The 12,626-nt window shown below is 37.1% G+C and overlaps 1 protein-coding gene across 1 annotated transcript; it reads left to right on the top strand.

Moving 5' to 3' along the window:
• The first annotated feature begins 14 nt into the window (after positions 1 to 14).
• Positions 15 to 12,571, top strand: kctd3 (potassium channel tetramerization domain containing 3). The gene is made up of 18 exons (XM_051868428.1): positions 15 to 414; positions 1,031 to 1,084; positions 1,398 to 1,443; positions 2,111 to 2,184; positions 2,275 to 2,333; positions 2,446 to 2,526; positions 2,619 to 2,774; positions 4,438 to 4,528; positions 4,600 to 4,790; positions 4,874 to 4,989; positions 5,088 to 5,175; positions 6,037 to 6,153; positions 6,237 to 6,407; positions 6,483 to 6,638; positions 6,769 to 6,865; positions 7,140 to 7,339; positions 7,422 to 7,560; positions 8,680 to 12,571. Exons 1-18 carry the CDS (start codon positions 344 to 346, stop codon positions 9,251 to 9,253), a joined length of 2,481 nt encoding a protein of 826 aa, XP_051724388.1. The 5' UTR covers positions 15 to 343; the 3' UTR covers positions 9,254 to 12,571.
• Positions 12,572 to 12,626: the final 55 nt, after the last annotated feature.

Here is a 12,626-nt window from a genome sequence, read left to right as displayed (position 1 = left end):
ACGCTATCCGATTGGCTGACGCTCTGATGAGTCCACAGTGTTCTAGCATCGCTCTATGGCGCCCACAACACTGAACGTAGCGATCCCAAGTCCCATAGGCTACAGAAAAGGGCCTTTGATAATTGAAGGCCATGTTTTGAGTTGTTTATTAAAGCTCTGAATATGGAGAACACTGTGTACCAACAGCTCCATCTCATACGTCGTTCTTGTGACGCATAATTTATGGGTTCGCTGGGTCGTGAGGAAGAATAAGGAGAATCTTGAGGACTCCAGCTGGATCGATGCACAAACTGGATAATCAGATCGCGTGCATTCCTCCTCGCTAACCGTACGGAATTAGAGGATGGCTGGAATTGGGAACAGTTCAACATCTGGCATGGGTGACATCATCCAGCTGAATGTCGGAGGAATGAGGTACGCTGACGTCATGGCTTCTTTACATAAACTCGGAGTCAAAACAAGTTTGTTTGAGCAATGTTGTGCAACACTTTGATGTGACGCGATGAGCGTTAATATGTAACGGTAACAATCATGTCTTACTCTACAGAGCACATGATTTTGAACTCACACTACATGTCTTGAGCAGGACCATGAATATTATTATTACGTTACATAACTGGACCAAGACTATTCAGTTCCTTATTTCATCCCCAGTTTCTACATGTCCTAAATAGCATCATGATATATCCCAAAACCCTAAAATACCATCATAATTAAAAAAAAAAAACTTTTAAAATCTAAGAAAAAAAAGAAAGAAAGACATATCCTAGAAGATGCCACAATTTCCCTTCGAAATACCATGTTTATTTAAGTTATTAATACTATAATAAATTGTGCTTTGCAAAAATAATAAATCAGTTACAATGACACTTAATGCTTATTACTGTTTTAGGAGACCCCTATTAATTTCTATTTGTTTTACTCTTGCAACAATAACTGTAAACTGAATATTAGATCATTCTAGCTCATGAAGTGAAAGAGAAATCAGAAGTGATTGCATCATAAATCTTATCTACATGCTTTCTTTCAGATTTAGCACATCAAGGCAGACTCTGACATGGATTCCTGACTCTTTCTTCTCAAGGTAAGATAAGATGTTTGAAGCAGCACCATTTCCTTGTTGTTGTCGTTTTTTCCTGCTCAATTTCTTTTTTCTTTTTTCCCCTTTTTTTGTGACTTTTTTGAGAGTTATAGTTTGTTATATCAATCGGAGAAGTGGAAAAATTTGATTCATCATGATATAAACACTAATAGATCTCCCAGAATTATCACACCATGATATCCTCTTTGTATGCATATTATACCTTTATCCAGTCTTGTTGAATAATGAAATGTTCGTAGTCATCGTATTATGAACATTGCATAACTTTGTATAAATGTGTTTTTTTTCTGCCCAGTTTACTTAGTGGGAGAATATCAACGCTACGGGATGAAACTGGAGCCGTGAGTACAAATGTGTATCATGCTATGGTTAACCCAAAGTCCTAAGTTCCATTTGTAGCTGTAATTGTGTATAAAAGAAAACCAAAAACAAAACAAGAAAATGCTTAATGAAATACTAAAATTAACATGTATTATGGGCAGTGTTGGGAAAAGTTACTTTTAAAAGTAATCCATTACAATATTGCGTTACTCACTAAAAAAGTAACTAATTGCATTACTTAGTTACTTTTTATGTAAAGTAACGTGTTATATTACTTTTGTGTTGTTGCTTGTTTGTTTTTTGATAACAAAAAAAAGTTCTATTTTTGGCAAATGCATTTTGAGGAATACTGAATGTATTCGTGCAAGTGAGATGAGTAAATGCATGTTCACTTTTAGTCTAGATCTACAATAACCATCATGTTCACACCGCGCACACGACACCTCTGCACTTTATTTCTCTCAACATGGGGACAGGGGAGCTGTCAGTCAATAAATGTGAAAAAGTAACTTGCGTTACTTATTTGAAAAAGTAACTTAGATATTTTGTTGTAAATTGAAAAAGTAATGCGTTACTTTACTAGTTACTTGAAAAAGTAATCTGATTATGTAACTCGAGTTACTTGTAATGCGTTACCCCCAACAATGTTTTCCAACTCTGAATCAGATTTTTTTTTTTTTCTACAAGATATTTATTGACAGAGACCCAACAGCATTTGCACCCATTTTAAACTTCCTTCGAACTAAAGAATTGGACTTGAGGTGAGATATGGCATATGCCTATTTGTTATCCCAGAAACACATAGTATCTGTATAGTTCCATGTTTGTAATATTCCTGCTTTCTCTGATAGGGGGGTTAACATAAGTATCCTGCGACATGAAGCTGAGTTTTATGGTATTACACCATTAGGTATGGCATAACTGGACTGGATGCTTCTGTTAACATTTTTTTATGATCACTTGACAGTTGTATCAATGTGTAATTCTTGCCTTGCATTTTTATTTGTCACTGATATGGTTAGTCCGCCGCTTACTGCTTTGTGAAGAACTGGAGCGATCGTCGTGTGGAAGTGTGTTGTTTCATGGCTACCTCCCTCCACCAGGTAGGGTGAGAGTAGAGAAAAAAACACAGTTTCTTCCTCTCTGCCAAATATAACTCTAACATCAGTATGTGCCTGGTATTTTTGTCCTTCAGCTCTCCCAGCGAGGAGCAGTGCCGGTGGGCAAGCTGCAGTTGTTGCAGGTCCAGAGGAGCGCTCAGTCCCCGGTGGTGCAGAGGGGGGTTACACCCGTTCCTGCCCTCAGTCTTCTCTCCCCGGACCCTCTGGGGCAGATGGACCGCAAAGACTGGGTAAGTATATACTTTTTTTCCCTCTCTCTCTCTCTCTCGATATATATATATATATATATATATTTGGTGCGATTAATTATGGAAAAACCTGTACGTCATCTTAAATTGCATGCAGTTAAGAACATGATTCAGGGCAACGACTGACTACATGATTAAGCCTATTGCCATTAAAATGCCACTAAATATATGAGCAAAAAATGCCCCTGTATGGGTTTTTGTCTTATATTTATATCATATGTTATATACAGTAGTCTAGCAATATCACATGAGCAAGAGTGCTGTTTTTTCCAAAATATCTGTATAATTGTCACTTTTTTGCTAAATTTTATCAATGAAAATAGTTCCAAACTAAGCAAGAGCAGAACTGTTTTTTAACGAATTGAGTGAGCTATTGATTCAGTGACCCATTCATGAAGACAGCCACTTGCTTTGTTCCTGAATGAATCAGCCTTTTGAATGAAACAAACAAAAAATGTTATGGCCACATTATAGCCTTAGAAGTTGACATGTAATAAATTCTATGTTGAATCAAAATATTTCTTTCTAAAGCTACTTTTTGTAATGTCTATTCAATGCTTTTCTTATCTAACACAATAAAGACTTTTAATGATCTTTTGGGGGGTAATTTCTCAGCCATTTTTGCAAGGATGCATTAGGTTGATCAAAAAGTGACAGTGAAGACTTTTATAATGATTTCTATTTTAAATAAATCTGAAAAAATGTATCACAGCTTCCACCAAAATACAACTGCACAACTGCTATATTTATATATGAAGGACAAATGATGAAAGACATCATCATCACTGTATAATCACCACTGATAGAGCTTGATTGTGAGCTCAAATATTCTCGGGTTGAGTTAAGTGTTAATAAACCACCCTATATAAAAATAATATAAAGTTTTAGTGGAATTTGAATGAAAGCTGTATTAGTGTAGCAGTGAGATAGCTGTAGAATTGGGTTGGCTGAGTCTCAATACAGACAGAGAACAGACCGAGGACAGACTGAGAGGAGGGGGTGGGGGGGATGTGCCATGAAGACAAAGTATTCCCCTTACAAGCAGTAGTGCAGTAGGCAGGGTAAGGTCATCTTAAAAGGTCTTTTATGTCCTCTGTGCCCAGCAAAGTCATGTGAGAAGAATGAAGAGAGAGAGAGAGAGAGAGAGAGAGAGAGAGAGAGCGAGAGAAAACAAGTTAATGAACAGGCCTTCTTTTTAACCATTTTATTGCATTTTGGTGCATTTATTTATAACAGTGCAATACCGAAATATCATATAGAATCCACATCACATTCAATTTGTATAATAACTGACAGAACAGAAAAAAATGAAAATGTGTTTGCAGATTATTTGTTGAAACAGTTCAAAAAGAATGACTATAGTCACTAATAATAGGCAATTATTGGTTGTTTTTAATAATATATGCATTTACATTTTACTATCGATATTACAGTATCCACTGAATGCCACAAAATTGGACATATGGTGAAAGTTTATGTTAATTTCTTTCTTATATAAATCATAAATATCTTTTAAATAAAACAGACAGTGAGCATGATTGAGTTTAGTCAGAATTTTTAATTACTGTGACAATTGTAGTTTTATTTGAGTGTACTGCATTGGAACATACTTGGTTATAATTTTGTATTTTTTATGTTTCAATAGGATCACCAGTGGACCCTAGAAAGGTGCTGATTGTCGCTGGCCATCATAACTGGATTGTGGCTGCTTATGCACATTTTGTCATCTGCTACAGGTAAAGCTACATATCAATATTAAAATAATAAAGGTTATACTCACCATAGACTGACTGTGACTGTTCTTTAGAATAAAGGAATCATCAGGCTGGCAGCAGGTGTTTTCTAGCCCTTACCTGGACTGGGCCATTGAGCGGGTGGCCCTAAATGCTAAAGTTGTGGGCGGCCCACATGGAGATAAAGACAAGATGGTGGCAGCGTCATCAGAGAGCAGCATTATTTTGTGGAGTATCCAGGATGGAGGGAGCGGAAGTGAAATAGGTGGGAGGACAGAACAGAAATGAAATGCACAGTCACTCTTGTGTGTAGATTTTGTGAGATAACGCTTCTCTGTTTTTGTGAAGGTGTGTTCAGCCTTGGAGTACCCGTTGACTCTCTGTTTTTCATTGGGAGTCAGCTAGTCGCCACCAGTCACACGGGGAAGGTAGGAGTGTGGAACGCCGTCACCCAGCACTGGCAGGTATAGCAATTCACGTTTTATACTACAACAGTCAAGTGCCAGTTTAATAATCAGGGTTCATATTTGATCATGTCATTCGCAATATATCACTTGTACAGGTACAGGATGTGGTGCCCATCACAAGCTGTGACACTGCTGGCTCCTTTCTCTTGCTGGGCTGTAACAACGGCTCAATTTACTATATTGGTAAGCTGCTTATCTTCTCTCAACTGCAGTGAATTTATTTTTTATATAACATGAGTCATTAATGAGATGTGAAACCGGCAGTAACAGAATCCGTGTTGAAAATGTAATTAAAATTGCATAAAGACATCAGTGTAATTAATTTCTCATACTAAATAAGTTACAAACTCATATATAATTCATCATCCTAATGTAGTTCTGTGATCCACATGTGTTTTGAAGTTTATATTCTAAAGGTTTGTCAAATTTTAATGCAATGCAAGGGAGGTCTATATAATTTAAAATAAATTAATTAATTAATTAATATATACACTATTGTTCAAAAGTTTGGGGTCCGTAAGAAAGTAATACATTTATTCAGCAAGGAGGGATTAAAATGATCAAAATTGACAGTAAAGACATTAATAATGGTGCAAAAAAATTATATTTCAAATAAATGCTTTTCTTTTTCTGTTTTCAACATTGTTAATAATAAATGCTTCTTAAGGCACCATATCAGCATATTAGAATGATTTCTGAAGGATCATGTGACACCGAAGACTGGAGTAATGATGTTGAAAATTTCACCTTTGCCATCACAGGAATATCGTAAGAATATTTCACAGTATTACTGTTTATACTGTATTGTTCTTTCAAAAACATTCAAAAATCCTTGACCCCAAACTTTTGAACAGTAGTGTATATTAACTTCATTTTTGAGTTAACTATATTTAAATATGTCCATAGCAAATGTATCAAACCCATTACACTGTGTGTTTCAAATGTCACCATTGTGACAAATTAAAAACCTTTAATATGTACGTGAAATATGTTAAATGAGAAGATGAAAAAGGAAAGGCCTAACCTTATTCTCTTCACTCTCAGACATGCAGAAGTTTCCTCTGAGAATGAAGGATAATGACTTGTTGGTGACAGAGCTGTACCACGACCCATCAAATGATGCCATCACAGCCCTCAGTGTCTACCTGACTCCTAAAACCAGTGCGTCCAGTGATGATTAATTACTCTAATTAGGAACAAAAAATGGTGAGTCTGATCAGTCACTGATCTCACTGTGTTTGCAGGTGTGAGTGGGAACTGGATTGAGATAGCTTACGGAACCAGCTCAGGGGCCGTGCGTGTCATCGTTCAGCATCCGGAGACCGTTGGATCTGGTCCACAGCTCTTCCAGACCTTCACTGTCCACCGCAGCCCCGTTACTAAGATCATGCTCTCTGAAAAGCACTTAGTTTCAGGTACAAACTACACAGACACTGGACATTATAATGAAAAATGTTGGTGATCTATAATTTTTTTTTTTTTTTTTTAAGTGTGTGCTGACAATAATCATGTACGCACGTGGACGGTGACTCGGTTCAGAGGAATGATCTCCACTCAGCCAGGATCTACTCCACTGGCCTCATTTAAGATCATCTCACTGGAGGAGACAGAGAGCCACAGCAGCTATTCCTCCGGCAATGACATCGGTGAGAGATTTGATTGTAGCTTTCCACCATATCAGGAAGTTAAGGTACAAGAAGAAGTGAAAAGTTGCTATTTTCCTCCATTGTCCTGTGAGCTGAACAGTTGTTATAATCACGTGTTGTTTCCATTCAGGTCCATTTGGAGAGCGAGACGACCAACAGGTGTTTATTCAGAAAGTCATTCCCATTACCAACAAACTCTTTGTTCGTCTGTCCTCTACAGGGAAGAGGTACATGTTGAAATACACATGATATGTATAACAAATGTACTGTACTATTAAAAATACCTCAATATCGCAGATATCTCATCATGGCCAGTCACTGCTGTCAAATGTGATCAAAGTCTTAGTGAAATTGTACAGTATGTATGTATATATATATATATATATATATATATATATATATAACAAATGGAACTTTTGTGTTACCCAGCCATAATTGCTATATATAAAAATAGTAAATTAAAGAATGTATTATATTGATGTTTTTGTATCTGTATTTCAGGATCTGTGAGGTGCAGGCGGTAGATGGCACTACAATCACGTGTTTTACAGTGCGGGAGTGTGAGGGATCGAGCCGCATGGGCTCCAGACCACGCCATTACCTCTTCACTGGCCATGCAAATGGGAGTATTCAGATGTGGGATCTCACCACCGCCATGGACACAGTCAACAAGAGTGACGACAAGGCTAGGCGTGAGCCAGGTCTGATTATTACTGTACTGGAAATAAGGAAAATCTAAAAAGCATATTGGATTAAGTTGTAAATGATGTTACCTGTTTGTAGAGATGGGAGGTCCAACTGAGGAGGAGCTGCTGAAGCTGCTTGACCAATGTGATTTGAGCACATCTCGCTGTGCCACGCCCAACATCAGCCCCGCCCCCTCTGTGCTGCAGCACAGCCGGCTGCGAGAGTCCTGCTCCAGGTACTAGAGTCCAAAGCCATATTCTCAAGTCTGAATTTTTATAATAAAACTGCACCACTAGATTTTATTCTTCATGCTAATATTTGTACAGTATTTTGAGGCTAGATGAACTTTCTAATTGTGCAAATGCTGATTTTGCTGTCATTCCGGTATTCAAGCTCAAACAACGATCAAATTCAGCATGTGTGAATAGCTTTGGTATAAAAAAGTTTACATTTTATATTTTCATTTTTATTTCATTTGGATTCGATGTGAACAGGTCTTAAAAGAATAGTTCACCCAAAAATGTTCCCTATAGTGACCACATCTGTTAAAAGAGCTATAAAATGATATAACTGCCTATATTCCTAGTCTTTTTAATGTGAAGGGACTAAGTTTTGGTTGTTTTTCACCCATAAATCTCATTTTGGATCCCACATAAAAGTGTGAAATCTGGTCACATTACATATGAGAACATCGCTTCAAAAACATTTTTTTTTTTTTTTTAATTTGAAAGCACGGATTAAAAAAAAAAATCCTATATTTCAGTCATTTCCTCACAAAAAGCTCTCAGAGGACTAAGAACATACTGCATATTATGCATATTCTATATTAATGATTCTTGGCCTTTTTGAAGACTGCCTTGGTCACTATAAACTGTCGTTGTATGGAAAAGAGCAACAAAAATATACATTTTAAGTAATATTGTAAGTAAATAATGTACACTGTAAATAAATAATGAATTTTTTTTTTTTTTTTTTGGGTGAAAGATTCCTTTAATGTTCTTAATGAATCTTAAGATTATCATATCCAGATAAGAAATAAGCAGAAATAAGCTATTTTCTTGCTATGTGCAAGACTTTTGATTCATTAGCTGTTATAGGTAAATAACTGGAGGCATAACAAAGTGCAGTAAATGGTAAAACTATTTGTGCTACAGACCAGTGAGTTTATGATTACAACAATACATTAAAATAATATGGTACAAAATACTAGTTTGCAATGAGAAAAAGCTGTTTCTATATAGCTAAAAATACCCGGAGCGGAAGACACTGGAAGCCAGACACATTCAAATGGCTGCGCACACGCTTACATTTAAAATAAGGTGAATAGCGATACAAAAATTTGTCATTTTTACAGTCTCCAGCTGCAGGCTCAGGAGCCCATCCCTGAGACAGCCACCTACGGAGCCCTGCGGCCATACCGAGAGAGCCCCTTGCTGGCCCGTGCTCGACGCACAGAGAGCTTCCACAGCTACAGAGACTTCCACAGCTTAAACCTGACCAAAGCCTTGCTGGAGAACCATGGACAGTACGGATCCACCGAGGACGAGATACGCCATTCTGCAGGGGAGAATGGCGCTGAGGACGCAGACAGAAGGAACTCTACCCTGGATCTTTGGGGGTCTAGAGCGTCCGAAACCCAGTCTGGATCCGCACGCAAACCCCCAGACAGCCCTGGAGACCAGCGACGAAGGGTCCATTTGATGGAGGAGGGGGCTGCGGACTGCAGAGCGGAGGGGGGGAGGAGGAGAGGGGGATTTGACGCTAATTTTCTAAGCAGGAAAAAGGCACCTCCGGTTCCACAGCTGAGCCCCCCACCCGCAGCATCTGATGGAGGGGGCAGCGACTCGTCCAGCACCGCCTCACCCTCGCCAACTAAAGTGGCCACTTCCCCACGCCATCGCAAAGGCCCTGACACTGCATGTGAGTGATGCTTTACAGATTTGTCATACACAGGTCATACCAAATACAATAATCTCTGACTGGGAAAAGAAGGTAGTTGAATGGATGAGAAGCGTTTCAGGATGTAGATGTGAATGTTGATCATAAGGTTTGGCAGGACGGCAGCTGGCAGCAAAAAAAAAAAAAACTCGCTGTGTACAGAATTAAAGGGAAAATGCACCACATAAATGACCGCTTGTTTTTTATTCATGTGTCTTGTTAACTAGAAAAATTTTATTTTGTTCTCTCTTATCTGCTTTTTCCAAGCTTAAAAATTAGATTTGCCTAAAGTTCACTGGAGCAAATTAACAAAGATTGACTAGATGCAATCAATTATATTCAACTAATAAGACTTCTGGGGCCTCATTTAAAAAATCTTGCATAGAAACCATCCTACATTTGATCTAAGAACATTTCTCAAATATGTGTATTTGTGATTCAGAGAAATGCCTCTCTTTCAGATATGAAATCTATAAATCGCAAATGATCTTGAAATTGTGCGCAGCTAATTTCAGATCTCTGCCTTGTAAAGCGGTAAGAATTGCTTAGATTTCCAAATACCTGCAGTACTCCAACTCTCTGCCACAAAGTAATATGCGAACACCTGCTTAGAACCTAATGTGGCACTAAGCACATTTCCATGTCAAAGACCGTTTTTATAAATATGAACGTTGGCGTGGATTTTAGTGTACGCACACTCTAAGATCAAATCTGTGCATACGCACGCTTTATAAATGAGGCCCCAGCTTTGTACGCCTGCACTTTCACTGCAAAATCTAAAAGAGCAATGTGTTAGATTTTAGTTTATATATTATATTCCTTGTTTTTTGCTCATTAAAGGGATAGTCCACCTGAAAATGAAAACATGAAGAAAATCATGTCTGATTTCATAATGTCTGGGCTGCTCTCTTTCAGTGAAAGCAGATGGAGAACATGGCTTCGCAAACTCCAAAATGATTAGAGAATGTACTGTACAATTTATGAAAAAAGCACAAAAGTGGTCCATACGACGTTTTAGTCAGAGCTCTGACAGAACAGAATGAAATTACTATTGTAATTTATTTGTTATAAACTGCTCTGAAACACGGTTAGAAGATCCAAATGCAGCTTTATTAAGGGTAATCCACAGTCATAATCTACATAACAGGCAAATGGTCAAAACCACAGGGCAAATAATCCAAATATCAAACAGACATCCAAGACACAGGTGAAAACAGGCAGAAGAATAGAACCATAACACAGGAAACCAGAATAAGCACTCAGAAAAGCAGTGGCAACACAAGATTTCACAAATTATAGAGGTTATATAGGAAAACCTTTACAAGTTAATGGCACACAGCTGAAGGCAATCACACCATAAAGAGTAGCAGGCAATGGGTTATGGGAAATGAAGTTCATGATCAGATAGCATAGGAGTCCGGAGGAGTGCCCTCTGGTGGAGATCATGGGTGCTCCAACTGGTACTATTGAAAGCCTTGTCTTGATAATCTTTGTTGACATCCAGGTCTTCATTTGCTTTCATTGTATGGAAATGATCTGGACACTCCACTTGTTCATGCAGGGGTTGAAACACATGCAGGCAGATTTTTGGTGGACTATTGCTTTAATGGCTTGCTATTCTCTTATAAATTAAGTTGCTTTTTTAAAAAAAAAAAAAGTAATTTAGCATGCTGATGCTACTGTCCACTAACGGTACCTTCAAAACACTGTGATGCACTTTATTGTCTGTCTTTACATTCATCCCTTTATAAAGAAAGGATTGAAAATATGAACTTCAACATGATCAGGTTTGAAGTGCAGGTTATGCTCCACTGCTGCTGCCGTTAAAACAGTTTGCTCTCTGTGAACTTTCAGCGTGTATCCGCAGGGGATTTTTACTTGCTCTATCCATTTTTGGGATTTATTCAGTGCCTTTTTTGATTAAGATAGGTAATGTTGTGAGAAAGCAGAACAGATTTAGCTTTTTTCCTGATGTGAGGTTTAGTTGGATTATCCTACTTATCAAGGCGAGGAAAGAAAAGAAGCATGTTTAAAGACAGCTGCCAGTTTTAAAGGTAATGTACAAATCAAAATAAAAAAATACAATTTGTACTAATGTATTAGCACTGTATTTGAAATACAAATGTCTAATCAACATTTTGTGAATAATGTCATTACAAAGTATAATTTTATCATTTGCTTTTCGACTTCTGTTAATAAGAATACATGGTAATGGATTATTTATATTTGACATGGAGCTTATTTTGCATTGTAAATTGATGAGCATGGTCACTTTTTTTTCCAGCCATTACACTTTGTGTGCAGGTATATCCTGCTAGAGAGAAACAGACAGTATATATATATATATATATATATCGGTGATACATATCCAATATAGACTATTAATGTAGTTATATGTTGCTAAACGAGATTATTATTTTAATTGTAACTAAATGGACGCCTTTAACAAAGTATGTACTTACTTTATATGAAGGGAATGATGAGATCTCAGTAATGCTATGCAATCAGTGTAAACATTTTGGTGACAATAGGCCACGTAGCCTGGAATTTAATAATGAATAAAAGAAAAGCAGAAAGTTCTTAGGACAATAGCATGAAGCTAGAAATAAAAAATAAATAAATAAATAAATAAAAATTACCCCTTGTAACATCTGCATGTTTAAAAGTGTCACTTCCCAAAATTACATCGCTCATAAATCTATAAAATCCTTTTTTTTTTTTTCTATTGCTATGACTGGTTTGCTGGTGTAGTGATCTTTTTTGATAAAACAGGCTATGCATACGTTTGTTTTGATAAATAAATAAATAATTGCACTAATTTTGTTTTGCCGTTGTCCACTAGTCCTAACTATACATAACTGTTGTGAGCAATCTAAAACTAAGTCTTAGAACATTTTACTTTAATCAGATTCCCATGCCATTTATTTGCCATCTGAGATGTTTTAGTGTTTAATTGACAAGAGTATGATACTTTATGCTTGATTTCAGAAATACAGTCACAACCTGATTTATGTTTTCAGCCTGGTTACTGTACGATTTCATCTCCAGGCAAGATGAGTCCTCTTCATTTCAATATGCAGATTAGATATGTTATATCTAACAAGACTGCTTTGTTTTATCTTATCAAGACTGTTTTATCTTAACCTGCTGCACAGATCATGGTGTGGCTTCAAGAGGAAATTACAGCTCATGCTACATGAAATATGGAAAAAAAAATATGTGGAAATGGTACAGTACATGCACTGCAGATTGGTAGAGTACCTTCTGTACATCTCCAGTGGCACAATAAAGTAACCAAATAAAACAGACTCTTTGCTTTTTTTTTTTTCTTTTAATAAGTATGGAAACATCAACTTTACAAGC

The sequence above is a fragment of the Ctenopharyngodon idella genome, chromosome 17, assembly GCF_019924925.1.
Source record: "Ctenopharyngodon idella isolate HZGC_01 chromosome 17, HZGC01, whole genome shotgun sequence".
Classification (NCBI taxonomy): domain Eukaryota; kingdom Metazoa; phylum Chordata; class Actinopteri; order Cypriniformes; family Xenocyprididae; genus Ctenopharyngodon; species Ctenopharyngodon idella.
Note: the sequence above shows the minus strand (reverse complement) of the source record. Positions and strands in the feature narration are given on the sequence as shown.

What these genes read in the sequence shown, in the direction of transcription:
- kctd3 (XM_051868428.1), top strand. Translation starts at nt 344, where the DNA reads ATGGCTGGAATTGGGAACAGTTCAACATCTGGCATGGGTGACATCATC. An exon ending in TACGGGATGAAACTGGAGCC is followed by an intron (nt 1,444 to 2,110) that starts GTGAGTACAAAT and finishes TTTTTCTACAAG; the next exon opens with ATATTTATTGACAGAGACCC. An exon ending in ACTAAAGAATTGGACTTGAG is followed by an intron (nt 2,185 to 2,274) that starts GTGAGATATGGC and finishes TTTCTCTGATAG; the next exon opens with GGGGGTTAACATAAGTATCC.